The sequence below is a fragment of the Ursus americanus genome, chromosome 34, assembly GCF_024610735.1.
Source record: "Ursus americanus isolate L20-20 chromosome 34, mUrsAme1.1.p, whole genome shotgun sequence".
NCBI lineage: Eukaryota > Metazoa > Chordata > Mammalia > Carnivora > Ursidae > Ursus > Ursus americanus.
The window spans coordinates 13434262-13455919 of record NC_142160.1 but is presented as its reverse complement, the minus strand read 5'-3'; the positions used below and the strand labels follow the sequence as shown (position 1 = coordinate 13455919).

Below are 21658 nucleotides of genomic sequence, written 5' to 3'. Positions count from 1 at the left end.
AGCATAAGTTTTCCTGTTTTTCTCCTTCTTCTACTTGACTGTCTGGACAGAGAAAGAAAACCAGAATGAGTATACAAGCTTGTGTTCATACATGTAAGGATTGCAGTTCGCCTTCTTAACATGAGTCATTTATAAGTTGTTTTTCTCAGCTGGATTAAATCTTCTTTTCAAAGTAATCCACCAGGAAGGATGGAAGGGGTGGGGTTTTCTCAGTTCCCTTAGAGAAAGCAAAAGTCCAAAAATGCTTTCCTGTAATCAAAATACATTTCGAAATAAGGAGAACATCTGGTTTTGTGGTCTTTCCTAGTTCCATTTATTTATTTTTGTTTTAATTTCAAAAAAATCTCAAACCTAAGGAAAAATTATGCCTCTCCCATCTGATCTTACTAAGATGAAAACAGTTTCACTCCTGGCATCCTGCACTATAAAACAAAAATACTGACTGAACACCAAGATTTCCAGTGACACCGAGATGCTAAATTATATTTCTGAGATAAGACAGTAAAATGATTATTAAGCAGGTTGCAGCTCCTTCTAGGCTGTGGCACATACATGTTTGCCAAAGCCTTGGCATCCATGCAAACATCTGCAAGTGGGCAATACCAGCATGCTTACATAACTTATGGAAGTGAAACATTTGTATAAAAAGTCCTCACATAACCTAAGAATTGGAGAACAAAGCATATGTATTTTTTTTGTATTTTATTACTATTAAAGGCATCATATTATTTTTCTTGTAGGGCAAACAAAAATATTACACATTTATTATCTCAGAAGAGTTGTCTATGCTCACCATCTGCATTTTCTTATCTTCCACCCAGTCCAAAACCCAAATCAAGCGGATTGCCATCCCCTCTCTTTACCAAAATAAGTTTTCTTAAGGCCAACAATAACCTCAGGTTGCTAGATCCATTGTACGTTTTTCCAGTATTATTCCTTCGGTAACATCTACCATCTGCTCTATTCCCTCCTTCTTGAAGTGGTCCCCACTTTGCCTTCTATGACATTACCCTCCCGTGGTTATCCTCTGACCCTTGGGTTGCCTTTCTCACCCTACTCATTCTCTTTTAATCCAAACTCAACCACTGGAGTTAATATATTCCTGTTCTCTTCTCAACCCTTATTCCACATTTTATATCTCCTACTCAGATATCTGCTCTGAGCTTCACACCTGCAAGCCAGCACCTACCTGACGTCTCCACAGGGATGTCACAAGGGCATCTCAACTCAGCATGACCGTAACAGACCTCTGAGTCTGCCCTCCCTGGGTGGTTCTCTTCTTCTGTTCCCTCAACCAGTGATGGCCAACACATCCATCCAGTTGTATAAGCCTGCAACCCAGGGGAAGCTTGTCCCTAGCCCTCTTTAGCCAACCAGTCACCAAATCTCACTGATTTTTGCCTCCCTCTTGTGTCACAGATCTGCCCATTTCTCTCCAACCCCACCACCATCTGCGTGTCTCTTTCCTGGTCCACTGCAATGACCTTGCAACTCATCTCCTCTAGCAATGACTCTTGCCCTGCTCCATGGTCCAGTCTGCTTTCCTGCAATTTTTACTCTGTTACTCTGCAGTTCTTGTTTATATATACATTTTTAAATGCAAATCTGATCTATCTTCCTCTACCTAACATCCTTCACTGGTTTCCCATTGCATTGCCCTGGGGATAAATGAAAAAGCCTACAATAGCCTGACGCTTCTCTCTCTGCCTCATCTATTTCCACCAACCCTCCTTCTCCACCCTCCACCACACAGGTTCCCAGTTCTTTCTCCCCACTGAGTCCCTCTGCACAGGCCTTTCCTCTATCTTTCTCTGCCTAATTAACTTCCATTTAACCTTCAAAACTCAACTCCAATGTCATTTTCTTAGGGTTGCATTCTTGAAGCATCTCTTCAAAATAAGCCAAGTCCTCTGGTTTCACACTCCATGGCACTCTGCAGTTTTCTCTTTTGGAAATTATATACTTTCCCATGCTCATTTGATTTTTGACTCTGAGCGCAAATAAGGCAAAACCTGCATCTCTTTGGCTCATCACTTTATTCCAACCCCTTGAAGTCTCTGCTCTTTCCCCACCAGCGATCAGTTGGTATGAGCTCCAAGCGTACGAGCTCCACAGGACTGGTAAGTCCACGGCAGGCTGCATCTTGGGGAGGGGATCCTCGAAGCTGGGGACCTAACGTGCTCCCACTGAGCCGAGGACCTAGCGTGGCTTCTCTCTGTGTTTTATACTTCAAAAAAGGGCTAAGGCTTCCATGAGACCGCTCTACACATGGCAGGAGGAAAACAACTTCTAGGTAAATAGTATGGAGAAAAAACTCTGCCCCCTCTGTGCTCCCAAAGGAATAGCATACGGAGCACAGCAGTCCGTTCTGTCCTTTCTTTTATTCAGAAGCATTTACCGAATGCCAATTTGTGCTAACGCACTAGGTACTAGGAGGGACAGGAGTAGATAATAAGAGCTATTATTCATGGAGGGCCTACCATGTTCCAGGACTGTAAATTGTAAGTGGCAATTTACAAGCCATATTTTAAGGAAATTACCATTTTATGAAGAAGTGAACACTTAACAAACCACAATATAAAACCAAAGGGAATAAGCAGGCCCCTATAATCTACATTATCCCAGATCCTTAACACAGTCCGAGCTAAAGACATTTGAGAATTTTATGAGGTCTCAGAGTTCCAATTAAAACCTACTTTTCCAGGTTCTTAATTATTCACTAGGACATGAAACTAATTACAACTCCCAGGGGCCAAATACGTTGTATCGAGCATCTTGGTTAGAAAAACCCTAAGTTCTTATTCAAACAATTGGTTATTTGGAAGATATTTTTAGCTAGCTGTACATTTTGCTGGCTCCTAAAGTGAACTTTTCCAACCTGGTTATCTTGTGGTGAGAAAATCCAACACCATTTATTTATCTAACAAATATTCAACCCAGTGCCTACCGTATGCTAAGAGTTGTGGCTACGAAAGTGATCAAGTCACATCCCCTGCCTTCAAGGTGACATGATAGGGGGGATTCAGGAGATAAAGTGAGAGCTGTGAAGAGTCGCCAAGCAAAATGTGGGGCACAGAAAGTTTAGCTCTGCCTGGGAACAGGCGGGCTGGCGTGATAACAATGGTACCACTGAGTAAGTGACACTTATATTCGTCGTGAAGGGTGTATTCATTCAGCAGATGGAAGGTGAAAGAGGAGCGTAAACAAAATCACAAAGGCATAAGCGATATGGCAAGTTGGGCGAATACTCAGCGAGGCCAGGCTTAGCTTCATCCCATAGTTATGCAATGGGGAGCCATAAAAAGATTTTAAAGAATAAACTAGATCTCTATTTTATTTTTTAAGATTATGTATTTATTTATTTGCCAGAGTGAGAGAGAGAGAGAGCCCAAGCAGGGAGAGCGGCAGGCAGAGGGAGAAGCAGGCTCTCCATGGAGCAAAGAGCCTGATGCGGGACTCGATTCCAGGGCCCTGAGATCATGACCTGAGCTGAAGGCAGATGCTTAACCACCTGAGCCACCCAGGCGCCCCTAAACTGCTTTTTAAAACTTTCACAAAAGGATGTTGATAGCAGAACTGTTGATGGTAGGCAAAAGTTAGAAACAATTCAAGCATCCACTCACTGATGAATAAACAAAATATAATATATCCATAGAGTGGATAATTAATTATTCAGCCATTGAAAGGAATGGAGCTCTGACTCATGCCACAACATGGGCGAAACTTGGAAACATTAAACTAAGTGAAAAAAGTCAGGCACAAAAGGTCACATACTGTACGTGTACATTTATAAGAAACATCTAGAATACACAAACCTAGAAGCAAATTAATGGTTGCTGAGGGGGGAGGGGAAGAATAGGGGGTCACTGCTCCATGGTTAATGGGTTTCCCTTTGGGGTGACAAACATATTCTGGAACTAGGGAATGGTCATGGCTGCACGACATGGTGACTGTCATAAATGACACTGAAGTATCCACTCTAAAATGGTAAACTTTACATTAAATCATAAAAGTGAAACAAAAACAAAAAAACTAACAATACAAAAAGGTATAGAGTACAACATAAAAATCCTCCTCCACATTCCCAACTCTCCACTCCTGTCCTACAAAGTAACTATTATTTAAGTTCTTAATTTTAATATTGCCCTCCGGAAATGTGTTTTGTATGTGTGTATATAAGGCTGGGGGTGCGTGGAAGGGGGCCGTATGATCACATGATACACTTTTCCTGTCCATTTAAGTTATGGGAGAACATTAGGCCTTTAATATTTCTATAGCATTTTACGTAAGCCTAGAAGAACTTAGTTTTAATAAGAGTTACTGTATCATTGCTTTAGCCTTCAAAGATGTTTTTTAACTCACGAATCTATAGTTTGTCGATAAATTGAGATTGACACAATTGGGTTTTCAGGTGAGGTTTTTACTGAGAAAGGTTCATTCTGTCAAAGTAATTTTTAAAAGCCCGGTAACAGGCTGAGAAGAGAAAGAGCACTGTGACTTAGAAACAGGAGTTATGGGGGTACCAACCTAAGCAGGGCCAAGAGGGGAAGAGGAGACTTGAAGGGTATTTGCCATGAAATGGTTTCAGGTAATAGTGCATGAACAACTAATGCCCGGGACAAACATCAGCATTTCAAAAGCAGAAGCACCGAATACAATAGTTGAATGGCTTTGAAAATTGGATCTCAATTAGAAGTTAAATTTAAAGTTAATGTGATTTATCCTTTAGCATTAATAAATTCATGTAATAAAGTTAACTAAAAAATGTCTTCACAAAGGAAAAGGGTATTAGAAAGTAGGGAACAATGTCAAAATCATGCATGAGATAAGATCTTTTGGGAGATCTTATTGCTCAATCTTAGAAAATGATTGCTGAGAAGTTCCAGGAACAGGAAATGTTCAGAAGGGAAGCTAACTCTGGTTATAACCAGCAGTGTTGCTTTAAAGCCTCAAAGAATAAGTCCAATTATGCTTTTTAAAAATCTCTCTGGGATATCATCTTAAACCTGTCAGAATGGCTAAGTCAAAAAGACAAGAAATAACAGGTGTTGGCAAGGACATAGAGAAAAAGGAATCTTTGTGCACTGTTGGTGGGAAAGTAAATTGGTACAGTTGCTCTGGAAAACAGTATGGAGGTTCCTCAAAAAACTAAAAAGAGAAATACCATATGATCTAGTAATTCTACTACTGGGTATTTACCCAAAGAACATGAAAACACTAATTTGAAAAAGATATATGCATCCCAATGTTTGCTGCAGCATTATTTATGATAGCCAAGAGATGGAAGCAACCCAAGTGTCCACTGATAGATGAATGGATAAAGAAGATGTGGTATAAATATACGATGGCCTCTTACTCAGCCTTAAAAAAAGAATGAGATCTCGCCATTTGCGACAACATGGATGTATCTAGAGGGTATTTATTATGTTAAGTGAAATGAGTCAGACAGAAAAAGACAAATACCATAGGGTTTCACTTGTATGTGGAACCTAAAAAATGAAACAAATGAATAAACAAACAAAAAGCAGAAACAGACACATAAATATAGAGAACGAGCTAATGGCTGCCAGAGGACAAGAGGAAGGGGATGGGCAGAACGGGAAAAGGGGGGAGGGAGGTACAGGCTTCCAGTTACGGAAAGAATAATTCACGGGATAAAAGGCACAGCACAGGGAATAGAGTCAATGGTATTGTAGTGTTGTATGGTGACAGATGGTAGCTACACTTGTGAACACAGCATACAGACTTGTGCAATCACTGTTGTACGTCTGAAACTCGTGACGTTGTGTGTCAGCTATGCTTTAATTTGAAAAAAAAATATCTCTGGAATTAGAAATGTCTTTTTTCACACATCACACATGAATGTCTTTGTATTACACATCACATTCAACACACTTTACTGACCACCTAATTTGTACTAAAATAACAGGACAATGTTGAGGGGCCCTAAGTACAGTTGAGTTTCAACCCTCCTCGTGACAGGCAGCAGCAGAGACTCCTCTTGGAGCACAGACCTTGGAAATCAGACAGGCATGGATGTGGATCTTGGCTTTGCCATTTACTTGCTGTGACTGCAGTCAAGACAGACAACTCTCTGAGCCTCATTCTTCATTTGCAAGGCAGGGATGATGAGGAAGAAAAAGATGATCGTTATGCTGTCTCATCTCAGGACTGTTGATGTACAAAATCTGTCAGTGTGACACACAGTATGACTTAATAAATGTTACCTTCTCTCCAGTTCACCTCCCAGTTGCCAAAGAACTTCACATCAGCCCAGTGCGTGAGAACGTTCTATAAAGCTAAGCATGATGAAAGGTAAAAATGACACACTTCAGTGAAAGAAAAATAAGAACAGTGGCCAGTATTTATTGTGCAATTACTATGTGCCAAGTGCTTTACACACACCATCTCGTCTGTCCTACCCTTCCTTCAGGGTGTGGTTGCTGTTCACATTTTGTAAATGAGGCTGCCAAGGCCCCGCTATGTTAGAGAATTCATGCAAGTAAGAGGCAGCGTTGGGATTCGAATCCACATAGTCTGATTCCAGAAGCCATGCTCTTAACCACCAGGAAAACACTGGTTTCAATATATATGTCAACATTTATGGGAGAATGAAAGATAAACTATTCCACCTGAAGGATGATGGCCAGGGAAACTTCGGAGAAGAAGACGGCATCAGAATGGCGCCCTGAAGGAAGAGCAAGATTTTATTTCGACAGCGGTGGAGTGGAAAGGGGGATATAAAAAGGAGAACTATTCCAGGCTGTGAGATTGGCACCCACAAAGGAGGCAAAAAAGAACACGATGTGCTGGGAAACAGTGAGAAATTGGCAGGGATAGACATCCCTCGGCTCATGGATACTTCGTGGTGTGAACCAGTCATGGAAATCCTCCCCCCATTTGCCAGAGAGAAGGATGGAGCAGGAGGAAGTATTAGAAAAGCAGGCTGGGGCCAAATCATGTCATGCCTAGAATGTCGACCAGGGGCATTGGGATCTTAAAGGTCACAGAGAGCCACAGGTAGGTATGAAAGAGGAGATATGTGATTCTACCCATGTTCCATGAATGGAACCGTCAGGCATGAGGAGGCAAAAGTAGAATGGGGGAGAACAAACAGCTAGGGAGCTCCTCTATTCATTTAGCCAGAGACAATGAAAGGCTGGACAAGGTCAATGACAATGAAGAGAATAGTATACACAAAGAAACCCAGAGGTAAACTGGTCAGGCTTGACTACGGTTGGGGTGCCTGAAAAGACACTGACATTTTGGGCCAATAAGGGGAAGACAGAAATGGGAAAGGGAAAGGCAGTGAGCAGTCCTTTGAAAAATAATATGATTCTTTGAAAAAAGCAGTGTAATCATTAGAGGCACCTTGGGCTGCCATTAACAGAGGTATGGACAAAAAAGATATTCCATTAAAACGTAGAAGTTTGAGGGCAATGGGCAGCAGGCAGTTCTAGGGACAGTTAACTATCCAGTGATGTTACTCATGGATCCATCTGATGACGTTCAAAGACAGACTAGGTAAGTGCCTCTGAGATTCTCTTAATTTTTTTCCTCAGGGTCTCAAACAATGGCAGGAGCAGTTCCATTCCTCACATGAGAGCATCCAAAAAAGGAAGACCTCCTCTTCCCACATTTATTATGGAGAAAAATACATTTCCAAGAAGCCTCTGAGCCAACTTTCTGCATGTCAGAATGTCATCCCTGGTCACCCTCCACCACCAGGAAGCTGGGAAAATAAGTACCCCATCATACAATTTAAGACAGTCACACATGTCTTTCTAACTCTATCACCAAATCCAGTTGACTTGACCTAAGTCACCAGCAATCCTGTCCACCTCACTCCATCTCCACTGCTGATAACCACGGACGTTTATTGGGTGTGTGCTATGTACAAGGCATTATTCTATGCACTTCACAATTACTAATTCACTCAAGCCTCCCAACAACCCTGTGAGGTGGATTACGCTAATTATTTTATACATTAGGAAACTGGGAAATAGAAATGTTAAGTAACTTCATCAAATTCACATAGGTAGTGACAGAAGCATTCTTCAGAGTCCATATCTTACCTAAAACTAATGTAACATTGTGTATCAACCATACTCAAGAAAAGAAAGTACAAAAAGAAATTTGTGTCTTAATTGACACACTACACTGCCTCTTTCTTTAAAAGATTTTATTGAGAGTGAGAGAGATAGCACGTGAGAGAGAGCACGAGTGCCGGGGGGGGGGCAGAGGGAGAGGGAGAAGTGGACTCCCTGCTGAGTGGGTCTCAATCCCAGGACCCTGGGATTATGACCTTAGCTGAAGACAAGTCTCAACTTCCCCATCTGGAAAGTGGGACTAATGACACAATGGGATACTCAATAAGATGTGCTAGGGAACCTGTCAACAAATGCTCGTTAGATCTTTCTTCCCAGATGCATCTTTGTGTCCCAGTGGGCCAATGACATGAGCTGTGAGGCTGTGCAGCTGAGATCTGGTGGCCTCCCCACTCCCAACATAGTGCATCGGAGGCCATGGCTTTCTTCTCCACTTGTTGTCTGCATGATGCCACCGTGCGGAAATATGCAAAAAATGGTACAGTGAGCAAGAGGTTAGGGGTTTGCTAGTCATGTGGGAAACTAACGGCAGAAGGAAGAGTGGATAAAATTAAATGTCCTTATAACCTGCAGCCCATTGACAAATACTTGAGACAGGCAGATTATAATACTATTCCAGGATCCTGAGTCTTCTTTAGCATATGAAAGTCCTTTTGGAACTTCCCTTATCTTTACTTCTGCCAACCCCAAGGTATACAATCACTTGCTCCTCACAACCCCAGAGCAGCAGGGAGCAGCAGGCAACAGCTCTTTCTGCCCAAGGGTCCTGTCCCTGTGCTTTAATAAAACCACCATTTTGCACCAAAGACGTCTCAAGAATTCCTTCTTCGCTGTCAGCTCTGGACCTCACCCCACCAACACTGACACAACAACATTCAAAAATGACACCACTGGGAGCAGAGGGAAAGAAGGGGACAGAATGAATATGGTATGTGTTAGGTATCCACTAAGTGCCAGGCATTTTCATATATTATCTCACTTAATACTTAGCAAAAGAAAATCTGATTCTACAAATGAGGAAACAGAGGTTCAGACAGGTTAAGTGTCTCGCTCATGGTCTCAGAGAAAGTAAGTGGTGAAGACCGAACCTGAACCCCAAGTCTCAGTTTCTCCATAGGAGTTGCTCCTGCCACCCCAGGACCTACCCCCAAAATGATTCTCTTCCTCATGCTTGCTTCCAGGTTAAGTGTGCATTCATTAAAAGACCCAAGGCATCTTTTAGGCAAGTTTAAACCTGATCCTGTTCTATGTGGGAAGAATCAGGTATTTAGTAATATCAGAGCACAGAGCATCTCAAGATTTAATTAAGTATCTGCAAATAAATTATACATGCTAGAGTCTTTCTTTTAAAAAGGTGCCACTCAAGTAGAAAAACTAACTCTGAATTCAAAATGCCCAATACTAAAAGGTTGACTAGAGAATTTTTTAATTAACCTAATTTTGAATGAGCTTTAATTAATGAATTAAAAGTAGTCAGTCATTATCATGCTCTGGGTCTAAATGAAGTTACACAACATGAGGGACGAGGTCTAAAAGGGAGAGGGAGGACTCTCTCACATGCAGCCCCGGACATGAGCTCAAAATGAAGAACTAGGTCCCAAGATCCCATACAACTGATTCCATCACACAGCCTATACACAGTGATTACCCAAAATGTAATCCACCCACTACCTGCCTCCAAATCTCCTGGGATCTTTGCTGGAATGCCATTTCCTGGGGCCCACTCCAGGCCTATAGATTCACATTCTCTGAGTATGACCCCCAGGACCCAGCATTTAACAACACCCCCTAGATGCTTCTGATCATCCCAAGGTTTTGAACAGCTTTAGGAGCTCAGTAAAAATGTAAACGTCACGATGACTCCACATATTTATTTTACAGGGAGATAATTTGGTATAAGAACCTTGACATATTTTGAATAAATATTATCCCAGGAATGATAAAGGCAAAGCACTCCCACTTTCAAAACGGGGGAAATCAAATCTTGAAATATACATGGCACTTTCTCCGCTTACACGTAGTCCACAATCAACTGCCTTGCAGCCAGAAGAGAAATCAACAGTTACCAATTCACTGATTAGGGTGTTTCACAAGGCACTTGATTAACTCACCTCTGTATTCAGTCCCTAGTTAATTTCATCTTGTGAGGGAACAGCATTTTTCTAAATTTATAACTTCACTATGCTCCTTAGTGGGGAATAAACTCCCTGATTCAATGCTTTCCTTCTTCTGTACAACCCCCAGAAGAGGTAATTTTTTTTAGATAAATTATTTCCTTTTCTGACTCCTCTCCACTGGTTGAAGACAGTCTTCAAACCCACCCTCTTGCTTGCTATCTTACCAATTAAAGTTCTGGATATAGGAAATTAATTTTTAAAAGGAAACCCAAGAGTTGAACAGCTCCTTGTGATTAGGCAAGCTCCTCTAATCTCCCCCCGGTTTAGAGGTCTCTGTTCCTTTGCTTCTTGGGACTTGCCCCAAGCCTAAGGGTTCCCCCAAACTTGAGGGTCAAGTACACAAGGCAATAATTAAACAGGCTCAGGGTTTACTGGAGTCTCCCCATTTGGGGGAGCTCTGAGAGTTCCATCACCTTGGAAACACAGCAGCAGGCTCCCTGAATATACACGGAGAGAATACGTTTTAAGCACCATAGGAAAACAGGTTCACTTATCCCCAAATGTAAGAGTCACGATTCGAAACTGTCACTGACTGGGAAGCATCTTAGGTCAGGAATAGTATCTTCAAGCTGACAAGTCACAAATAGGTGTACTTTTGCTAACCAGACTGGTAGTTGGGGAAAAGCTCAAAAATATCCCATCCTCATCTTTTTTTTTTTTTTCTGTTAAAAATGGAACGGCTTCCACTTATCAAACTAGCCAAGCCACTGCTGATGCCGTGACCACCTCCAGCAAGGTGTGTATGAACAGTAAATATTAGACATCAAGGTACCTAGGTCGTTTGTGGAAATCCCGATTTTGGAAAAAGAAGTATAGAAGATACACTCATAGAAGACATTTTGAGCCTTAAAATGGAATTGCTTGCTTTGATGAAAATGGCTATGGGGAGGCAGAGGGGACGTGGATAATTTCTCTCAGACTATCCTTTCTAGTATTGTAAGTATCTAGTTGGAATCGTTGGTATATTGTCTGCTGAGCGAGCAAGTGAATGAAATCAGTTCTTCGCTTATTCTGTGCGCTGAAAGGGCCAAGCAACATTAACCAAGTGACCCCTCCTGTTATTTCTCCCACAACAAATTCTATCAAATTTACGCAGCGCCTAGCCTGTGCCAGGCACTCTGCAAGGCGCCGGAGATACAAAGATGAATGAACCAAAGTTCAGGTTTCTTAATGATGTCTTAAGATTCGCGAGGGCATAGCCTCGCTCCCCCTTCCACTGCAGCCTGGACGGCTGTCTCACCAATCGTGGGAGTGCGTACTCTACAGCTCCCAGCTTCTGGGAACGTGTTACTCCCAGGCCAGCCCACGAACCTAGTGCCAGGGCTCTCCCGGCTTTCCCCAAGAGTCAAACAGTCAAGTTCAACTCCGGAGCTGCGGCTCCGCTCCGCGCGCAGCGAACGCCGGCCCCGCAGCGCACCGCGAGAGATTCCTTCCACCTGTCCGCGCGCCCGTCGGGGTGCGCCAGACCCCGCGCCCGCTTACTTTGCCGCTGTCGCTCACGCCGAGGAGGTGATCCCGCAGCACCTCCATGGGGCTAGTCCAGGTGGAGTGGATGAATGTCCCTCGGAAGATGTGCGCCAGGGACGGCATCGGGGCGGCACACATGTCAGCGGCGGAGCGCAGCGTGGGGTTCGCGAACTGAGGAGAGCGCACCGGGCGGAGGTGAGACGAGCGGTCCCTGCGACTTGCGGGCTGCTGCCGGGCGCACCTGGTCAGGCCTCGTACTGCCCCCGCTTTCCCGAGCGACAGCCTGCCCCCTGCAGGCCGCGCCCAGGGGCGGGCTTCCTGCCTCCTCGATGCCAATAGGATTTTCCTCCTGTGACTTGGCTCTGCGCTCCCTCGGGGTGTGGTCTTTCTCTCCTCCCCTGTGTTAGTTTTTGATAGGTTAACTCTTTGAGTTTCCAAAATCACCGCTCACATCGTAGTGCTTTTAACCCGGGGTGGCTGAGTTACCGACCCAGGGGAGAGATGACAGGGAGTTAAAGGAAGGGGCAGGAGGGCCGATGGTTCCAGCCCTGTACCTTAGTTAGTCACTAAATTTGCTATCGCTCCCTGTCCCCCGGCTTCCTCCACCTTTCTTTATTGGCATACCTGGAGTTGCGTCTGCCTGCTTTCTCTTGCCCTTTAAACTTCGGGCTATTTGTGACCAAACCTTGAACTTTTTCAACCTGTAGCACCCTCAAGGTCTGAACAGGCACAAGTTCAGGAAAGGGTGGAAAGGTCAGTTGGAGCCGCCTGCTTTACTGACCAGTTTCATTTTCAGTTTCTGCAGATTGCAGAATTTGTCCTAACCCGGTGTTCTGAAAGTATCTCTTAACGGAATTACTGGGGGTCCCACGGGCAGAGGTTGATCTGTACCCCAAAGCCCCATCTCTTCCACCTTGAGGCAGGTGTTTTGGCCCTTGTGCCCATCTACAGACAATTCCATTTCCCGTCATTCTCACACCTAAAATAAATGAATCTCTTTGATTCAAGTCCACTTGTACCGGGGGAAAATTAAGTTCTCAAGCCAAGCGGCTAAGAATGGCAGCGTGGCATGGCATGCTGGAAAGAGCACTGGATTAGGAACCAAGAGACTGTGGTCAAGGCAGTGGGCCGCAGCGTCTTTATCTTCAGTTGTGGAAATGGAACTTAGACCGGGTGGTTGCTAAGACTGCTTCCAGATCAGCATTCCTTCCTTGCGCTGCATTCACAAAGTCCTTTACTAAGTTCCTCCAGGAAGACCACCTGGTTTCCACTCACGCCTCCCACATTCCGCTCCTTCCTGCCCCTAAGGCCTGCTGTGGATCTTCACATGATGGGCTCTTCTCATCACTGGTTTGCCTCCAATGCAGCTCTTAGAGGTAACCTTCCCCCATCACCAACCCAGTAGCAGGCCCCACCCCCAACATTTCTATTCCATCAGTCCCTCTTATTTCTGCCATTGTATTTATCATATCCATCCTCATTTATTTCATATGTTTTCATTCATTTTTGCTCTTCTCCCACCAACACACACACATAGAGTAATGGAAACACCACAGGACCAGGGCTCTTATGCCTAGAACAGTGTTTGGTGTTTCATACATACTTATTGAATAAATGTATGAATCGTTTTTGGGGGGAGCAGAGCAATAACCTGAGATAAGCATCTACTAGGCTCCTACCTACAGGATAAGGGTTTCTCATTTCAGGGCATGAGCAGGCTTTCTCTGAATTGTCACCATTATGACACAGGGCTAGTTTATATAAATGATTCATTCCCTTCTCAGCTCCTTCACCTCAAGGAAACTCTGCAGTCCCGGGCACACTGAGGTGGCTGGTCACCCTACCAAGGACTCAGAAGTGGGAATCCCTGAAGCTGAGAGCATTACACTCGCCTCTTGAATTTGCCACATTAGGCCTTTCTCCCTGTCATCTTCTCCTGATTCTGCAGACTTTGCTCCCTCCTTGTAGTTCCAACGGCCAGCACAGTGAAAACATCCTCTTGACCCAAGCTTGTCTACCTAAGAACCTCAGAAAGAAAAGTGAAGAAAACGTCTGTGTCTTAGTTTTAAAAAGGAGTCAATTAAATGTTTCCAAAAGAGGTATGGGTTCCCTAAAACAGATGCAGCTAATGTTTTTTTTAATGAGAGCAACCTGAGTGACCAAAAATAGAGACTAGTTTAGTCGATTAGAATCTATTTACTCAGTAGAGTATTACGTAGTTGTTAAAAACAGGAGAACTAAGTAGCCACATGGGAGTTGCATATAATAAAATGATAACCTTTTTAAAATGTCATTTATGCTATGGTTAATATCATGAAGCAACTATAGGCATAGAGGCTAGAATCTCAAAGTGGATCCAAACAGTGGATATCATTCCGTTGAGGAAATGGAATTGCTAGGGAATTTTGTTTGGATGTTTGTTGACGTTGTTATGTGTGGTTTATGGAATGAGTAATTATTGTGTAGCTTTAAATAAAGTTCATCTTAAACAGAAGGACTGGTCATGGGCCTCCAGTGGACATAGCATTAGCAGTCCTCAGGGGTTAGCTCTTCCAAGCAGTATTCTCTCCCACTCAATTCCCAGCCAAGTTGTAGGCACCTCACCTGGGATCCGGTAGCCTCAGCTCAGCCAAGGTGTCTGGAAATCCTGGCTTCCCAACTATTCTCATGTGTTCTCCATCCTTGTCCTTTACTTTGCTGGTCCCCTGCAGTGTCGACTACCATCCTGGCATCCCCAGGGAAATGTTCCCAAGGCCACTGAAGTTTGGAGGAAGAAAGGAGTGCGGAGCTTTTATATTCACCTTTGAAACATGGCCCGAGTACATTGCAAGACAGCTTCTGGTTAATATGGTTATTCTGACCCGGCAAAGCATGTACCAATGGTATTGACTATGCTTCCAAAGTCTCAAGGAAATAGTTTCTATTCTTCAGCTCTTTTTATAGCCCACATTTATAGTCATACAATATTAGAACTGAAAGGACCTAAGAAGATAGTGTTCACTGTGCGTTTCCCTGCTATTTCCTAGTATCATTATTACATCAGCAATGGCTCCTTTCAACTCTCACCAACTCAATTTCTCAAAAGGAAATCCAACAATGGTATGCACTTTCAGTGCTCTACCCCACATATCACTTCCTTCCAAAGAAAAGAGGTGTTCCTTGGTATGGAGGCTTCCTGAAGCCCTCACTGCTTCTTCGGGCTCTTCTTCCTCCAGTATCCCACATACCGTGCATCTGCTTTGCTCACGATCTCTGCCTGCAGCGCCCTTCTGCCACCTTACATCGTGCCTGCCTCATTCTACTACCCACTCTCCCCTGGCTAAATCCTTCAGCTTAATTGCCCATTCCCAACCCCTTCCAGAACATCTTTACACCTCCTCACTCTCACTCAGGTACTAAGTGCTCCTTCTCTGAGTTTGTGGGGTGCTATCATTGTTCCTTTATTATCTATCTCCACCAGAAGATTGTGTTCTACTTAAGGACCATGTCTTTCTTTCTTTCTTTCTTTCTTTCTTTCTTTCTTTCTTCCTTCCTTCCTTCCTTCCTTCCTTCCTTCCTTCCTTCCTTCCTTCCTTTCTTTCTTTCTTTCTTTCTTTCTTTCTTTCTTTCTTTCTTTCTTTCTTTCTTTCTTTCTTTCTCCTTCACATAGTGCCTGGCCAATAGGAAGTACTCAACAGACTTATATAAATGTTGGATTTCAAGTGTCGGCTCTCTTGCCTATATTTTAGTGATAAAAAAAATCTATAGGGGGTGTGTGCTAATGGTGATCAATTCATTAGGACTTAAAGTTAAGAAAGAGTTTCATTTCACTTATTCAGTTTTCTAACATTTTATTAATGAAAATGTTCAAATACATAGAAAAGTTGAACAGCTTCATTTCTCAAGATGACATTTCTCCCTATGTTAGGTGAAAGCAGGTGGTCTCAAAACTCCACAACTACTGGGAGGGACCGGTATGTTCTGAACCTCTAACTGCTGGAGGCAAAGGACAGGAGCATAGCATGATCAGTTTTGACAGTTTGATCACTTTATTCGTATAAATATATCTGTAGCTAGTCAATCTCTCCTGCTAGACAGAACTTGACTATTGAAGAAGGTTTTCTCTTCCACTATCTTATTCTGAGCCTCACAACAGTCTTATAAAGTAGGAAGAGAATATATTTTAATCAGTCAGAGATGGAGAAACTGAGGTTCAGGGGAGTTGGCTTGTCTGTCTAGTTAGTATAGGATGGACCTGGGTCTTGACTCCAGTTGTTCTCACACATTGTCTCATCACAGTAGACTGTAAAGAATTTTCCATTCGATTTTGCCATGACTATGTTGGTGCACCGTGGATTGTCATTTACAACTTTCACATCGTACATGGTTTTCCAACAGTTGCCAGTGACACATAGATCTACCCCAAAGTGAAACCAAAGTGGGACCAATGGACCTCAAGAAGAACAATCCAATCAGTGCAGCTCAGTAAAATGATGCAGGGCACAGGTCAGTAAAATGATGCAGGGAGTAACTCGTGTTTTCATGAGGCACAGAGAGTGAAGGACAGGCAGGTTAAATGAGAAGCCACTTTCCTCTTCCAGGCAGGAGAGAAGTTGTCATTGCACAGTGAAATAAATGCCTGCCTATTTTATTTATTCTTCTTGTGTAGCTAAATCTATCAGTTTCCATGGTGCCCCATGTTCACCATGGAAACTCTGACAAGCTTGTTATGCTTTAGAGAAGAAAAAAAAAAAAAAAAGCACACCTAAAATCCGAGATGGGATAAATGCATTCCTTTTAAAACTGTGTTCTTCTGAGTAGGAAGCCTTGATGGATATAGCAAATCATAATGATCTCGATTTTCCAGTTCTTAAGTGGGAACGCAGGTTTGCGTTCCCATCAAGGGAGCACCCTTGGCCCTCCAAAACTACTTTATCTGTGCAGCAATAGTTATGTCTGTATCTCACTTCTGTATATCCTGGCAACAGAGAGATGGCTCAGTCCTCATTTAGCCGATTTTTATGAGAATATTGCACTAGTCCCCTATATATTTTTTGTTTGTCCATTCAACCTTTACTGGAAATCTGAATTAGGAGAGGCACTATGCTAAGCACCGTTGATATGACACTGTATCAAACTGATATTGTCCTGCCCATATGCAACTTACACAATTCTTTCATGAATTGGTAAAGGAAGACTTTTTTTCCTGGATGCAAAGCTTTCAGTACCATGCAAGTAGTTATCTCCATCATGTACTCATCCTGTTGGTCCTCAAAACCATGCAGCACCTTAGCCGAGATTAGCTTATGCGCCCTCCCACCATGACAGCAAGCTCAAAGCAAATACAACTGACCTGGTGTTACTTCGTCTACATTTCTGCCCTAGCATGGATTCCAATATCCAACATGCAATATCAAGGGATAAGCACCAAATAGAATCACGGTTTCTAGGTTCCAATCCAGCACAGCCAATGGTGCCTTGGGAAAGTCATTCCACCTCTTCTGGTCTTGGTTTCTTCTTCTGTAACATGGGAGGTCACATACTATCACTGGTTCCATATTTCTTTAGTCTCAAGGGCTCATTTTTTATTTCTCCTACTTAAACCTTAAGTTTTAAAACATTTCATCCATGAAGATGAGACAGACACTTAATGTAAGTAGATGTTGAATGAATTATTTCCCCATTTTTCATGAATTAAAGACCAAATCAGAACTTCAAATCAATATGAACTGTCCAATATTATCATGTTGAGTTAACATAACTGAAAGCCAAAATGGATGTAACATTTATTTTTTTTAAGATTTTATTTATTTGAGAGAGAGTGAGCATGAGTGGGGGGAGGAGCAAGGGAGAGGGACAAGCAGACTCCCCACTGAGTGGGGAGCCAGCCACCAGGGCTCAATCCCAGGACCCTGGGATTATGACCTGAGCCGAAGGCAGATGCTTAACCAACTGAGCCACCCAGTCTCCCCCAGATGTAGCATTTTATTTAGCCCATGCAATCTATCTCAAGTTGGACAAATTCTATTAGGCTTTGTGAATTGCTAAAAATAGCTTCAGAGGCACCTGAGTGGCTTAGCTGGTTAAGCATCCAACTCTTGGTTCCAGCTCAGGTCATGATTTCAGGGTCCAAGCCCTGCGATGGCTCTATGCTGAGTGCAGAGACTGTTTATCCCTCTCCCTCTGCTCCTCTCTCTCTCTCTCTCTCTCTCTCTCTCTCTCCGTCTCAAATAATAAATAAAATCTTTACGAAATAGTTTAAGTAATACAGTTTTAAATTTGTTAAATTATCCTCCTGGGTATCCTGGGACTGTAGGTTGATAAAAACCAAAGTAGGGTAGAAACTCATTGACATGATTTCACATGTATTTTGGGAACTAGTTGTCAATTTTTCTGCCTTAAACTAGAAGAGTTTACACATATCTAACATGCCACATCAACAGGTAAGACCCAGAAGATGAAATGAATTTAGGTGCTAATTCTGGACAGCACAAAGAAGGGTTGGCTTTCCTCAAGGATATCAAAGCACAGCTCAAGTGGCTCGAACTGGCAGTGGTTACAGAGTTGGGAAGACCCTGGCTGCAGCTAATAACATGATAGTGGATGCACTAAGAACTTCTCCTTTATGGAATACTCTTCCAAATGACACGCAAAAGCCACTAATAATTGTATTTGTGGCAAAAAAGCTAGCCCTAATGGGAGGGGAAAAAACATTTTTGTTGTTGCTTTTATAAGTTTGATTTGTGTCTTCAGAATTCTTTGTGCAATGGCACATAATAAGGGCTCAGTAAATATTAGATGAATTAATGGTACAATAAATTTAGTGTATTTATATACACTAAAACCCCAATTCAGATTTATTTATTTTTTCCCCCTGGAGCATTAAAACTGGTATAGTGTACATAATACTATAATATTCCGTGAAACGAAGAAAATGTAATTTGAGTTTGGGGCACGTATAAAACTATGAGTTGACAGTGGTAGAAGACTAGCTTAAACAGTTTAAGCCAAAATACAGTGTCTCACACAACCAAAAAAAAAAAAAAAATCCATGGCCACACCACCTTGTGGCATAGCTGAGTTGCAAGTTAATCAATGTCTATACCATCTAGTTACTCTACCCTCCTCTCTCTCTCTCTCTCTCTCTCTCTCCCTCTGTCTCTCTCCCCCCTCCCTCCCTCCATTCTCTGGCATCTCTCTCCTCGTGGCTACAAGATGGCGGCAACAACTCTAGACTTTATACTGTTTCAAATTCAAGTGAGCAGAAAAACCAAGCGCCGTGCTTCCCAAATTCCAGGAAAACAGAAACAAAAATTCACTGCCTTATTTGCCCCAATTGAACCAATGTCTTTTCCTCAAACAATTGATGTAGCATGGGGCGCCTGGGTGGCACAGCGGTTAAGCGTCTGCCTTCAGCTCAGGGCATGATCCCAGCTCTGGGATCGAGCCCCACATCAGGCTCTTCCGCTGTGAGCCTGCTTCTTCCTCTCCCACTCCCCCTGCTTGTGTTCCCTCTCTCGCTGGCTGTCTCGCTCTGTCAAATAAATAAAATCTTTAAAAAAAAAAATCGATGTAGCAGGCCAATATAAAATGTGATGTCATGACCTGGGTCCCATGCTCCACCAAGCACAAGAACAGAGAGTGGGGAAGAGGGTGGTTATCCAGGCAGAGATAAAGTGTGCAGAAGGAGGTGAATGGATGCTGGGTAGCAAAACCAGCAGATGATTATTAGGGTGTGATGAGTACCAGTTTCTCTATGCAAAGTTATTGACTTAACTCAGTGGAATGATACGTGCAGACGTAATTAGAAATTGAACAGGCATAAATCTTGATAAAGTATAATAGAATACATGATGTACATGAAACAATTATAACATGGTTTCTGTTTTCCCTCAACAAACTTTGTTTGTGCCTACTACAGGGAAGATAATGTGCTATGTGTTGTGCAGGATATAAAAATACATATGGTATGGTCCCTGTCCTCACACCAAGAATCACAAGCATAAGGGACCTAAAAAATAATGTGCATAGGGACACCTGGCTGACTCAGCTGGAAAAGCACATGACTCTTGATCTCAGGGTTGTAAATTCAAGCCCCACATTGGTTGTAGAGATTACTTAAAAATAAAATCTTTAAAAAAAATAAAAATAAAGTGTTACCTTATTTTAGAGTAGTGGAACTACTCTTTTAATTTTTATTTACAGACTGCTCTTACCTTAGAAGGACATGAACACATAGATCTGGGTCAGAGTTCAGCCACTATGACTTAGAAAAAAGACACTTAACATTTGTGATGCCATAAGGAATTTCTCCCTTTGCCATGTACTTTACTTTATGGAAATTATAGTCATTCCCAGATATGGAATATATTGATGTAGTTATTTCAGTGGCCTCAAACACATAGCATTACAATGTTAATCTGATTATTAATCTCTAGTCTAAATCTATCCCTCATGCAATCCCAAAATTGGTAATAAAATCTAGTGAAGTTGCAGTTTGACCAAATATACCAGAATTCCTGGTTCAAACGGGCCAAACAAAAAGCCCTGCTTTGATCATTTCTGAGGCTCAAATTTTTACTTATTAATCTTAAGGTAAAGTGCTAGAAAGAGGACTGGCAGGCCATGCCTGGTTCGTATTTTTCTCCTGTACCTATAGGTTAGGTCTATGCTCATAAAAACAATATATGATGAAATTCATGAAAAGACGCCATGATATTAATGTTTCAGAAACCCAACAAAAACTTAACCATATAAATCGTCTCCACCAATCAATAAATATGGTTGATTTTGTTGTTGGTGGTGGTGTTGTTCACTGTGCTGGGTAAGTTACCACTTCCCACCCTTACCCCATCCCGTACCTCTCATTCATTTAGTCAGCAAACATTTGTTGAGCACCTATTATATTCCAGGCATTCAGGTAGGCTCTGGGATTTAATCAAAACATTAAAAAGACATGTTCTCACCTTTAAGAAGCTCACAAGATAATGGTGGAAACAGATAGGCACATGGGTTAACTATGATAAACCGTATACAGGGCTGCCTCTTCTTCCCTCAACCCCTGGAACCCTATCCACCCACCACAGAGCTCTGTGAGGACTGGGTCTGTCTGTTTTACCACTATAGCCACAGGGCTTAATGCAGCATCTGGCATACTGTAGATACTCAATAGATGTTTGTTAGGTACATAAAGCACAATGGTAAAAGTATGCATGAGATATAAATATTTTGAAAACTTCTTATTGATTCCTGTCTCAGAAGAGTAAATATACACAGAGAGAAGTGGGTCTGGAGCCATGATCCTCAACCAAGAGTGGTCTGCTCTCTGGGGGGAATTGGCAGTATCTCAAGACATTTTTGGTTGACACAGTGGCAGGTTCTGCTAGCTTCTAGTATGGGTAGAGGCCAGGGATGCAGCTAAACGTCCTACAATACACAGGACAGCCCCCCACAACAAAGAGTTATCCAGTCCAAAATGTTGGTAGTTCTGAGGTTGAAAATCTTTGCCTAGAATAAAATCCTCAGCCATAGGATCCTTTTTTTTTTTTTTTAAGATTTTATTTATTTGTCAGAGAGCAAGTGAGAGCACAAGCAGGGGGAGCTGCAGGCAGAGGGAGAAGCAGGCTCCCCAACAAGCAAGGAGCCTGATATGAGACTCGATCCCAGGACTCCAGGATCATAACCCAAGCCAAAGGCAGATGCTTAACTGACTGAGCCACCCAGGCATCCCTCAGCCATAGGATCTTAAATGTCTAGCGATCTTTAAGCTACTAGAAACATCATGGAGGCTTAGAGAATGATGGAGCTGAAAATGATCTTAAAGTTCTAAAGGATCTTAGAGTTGACTCCAATCCCCCAAATAAAATCATTTCTTTCATATCAATCTTGGAAGATGGTCAGCTATCAATTCTCATGGGCAAAGAACTC

The 21658-nt window shown here is 42.6% G+C and overlaps 1 protein-coding gene across 1 annotated transcript in view; it reads right to left on the bottom strand.

Annotated features, from left to right (window-relative positions):
* GDA (guanine deaminase) overlaps positions 1 to 12037 on the bottom strand; it is a 69226-nt gene extending 57189 nt beyond the window's left edge. Inside the window, exon 1 of the mRNA XM_045772408.2 lies at positions 11768 to 12037. Coding sequence (XP_045628364.1) covers positions 11768 to 11890 — 123 coding nt within the window. The 5' untranslated portion in view covers positions 11891 to 12037. The remainder of the gene's footprint in view (positions 1 to 11767) is intronic.
* Between the last annotated feature and the right edge of the window lie 9621 nt (positions 12038 to 21658).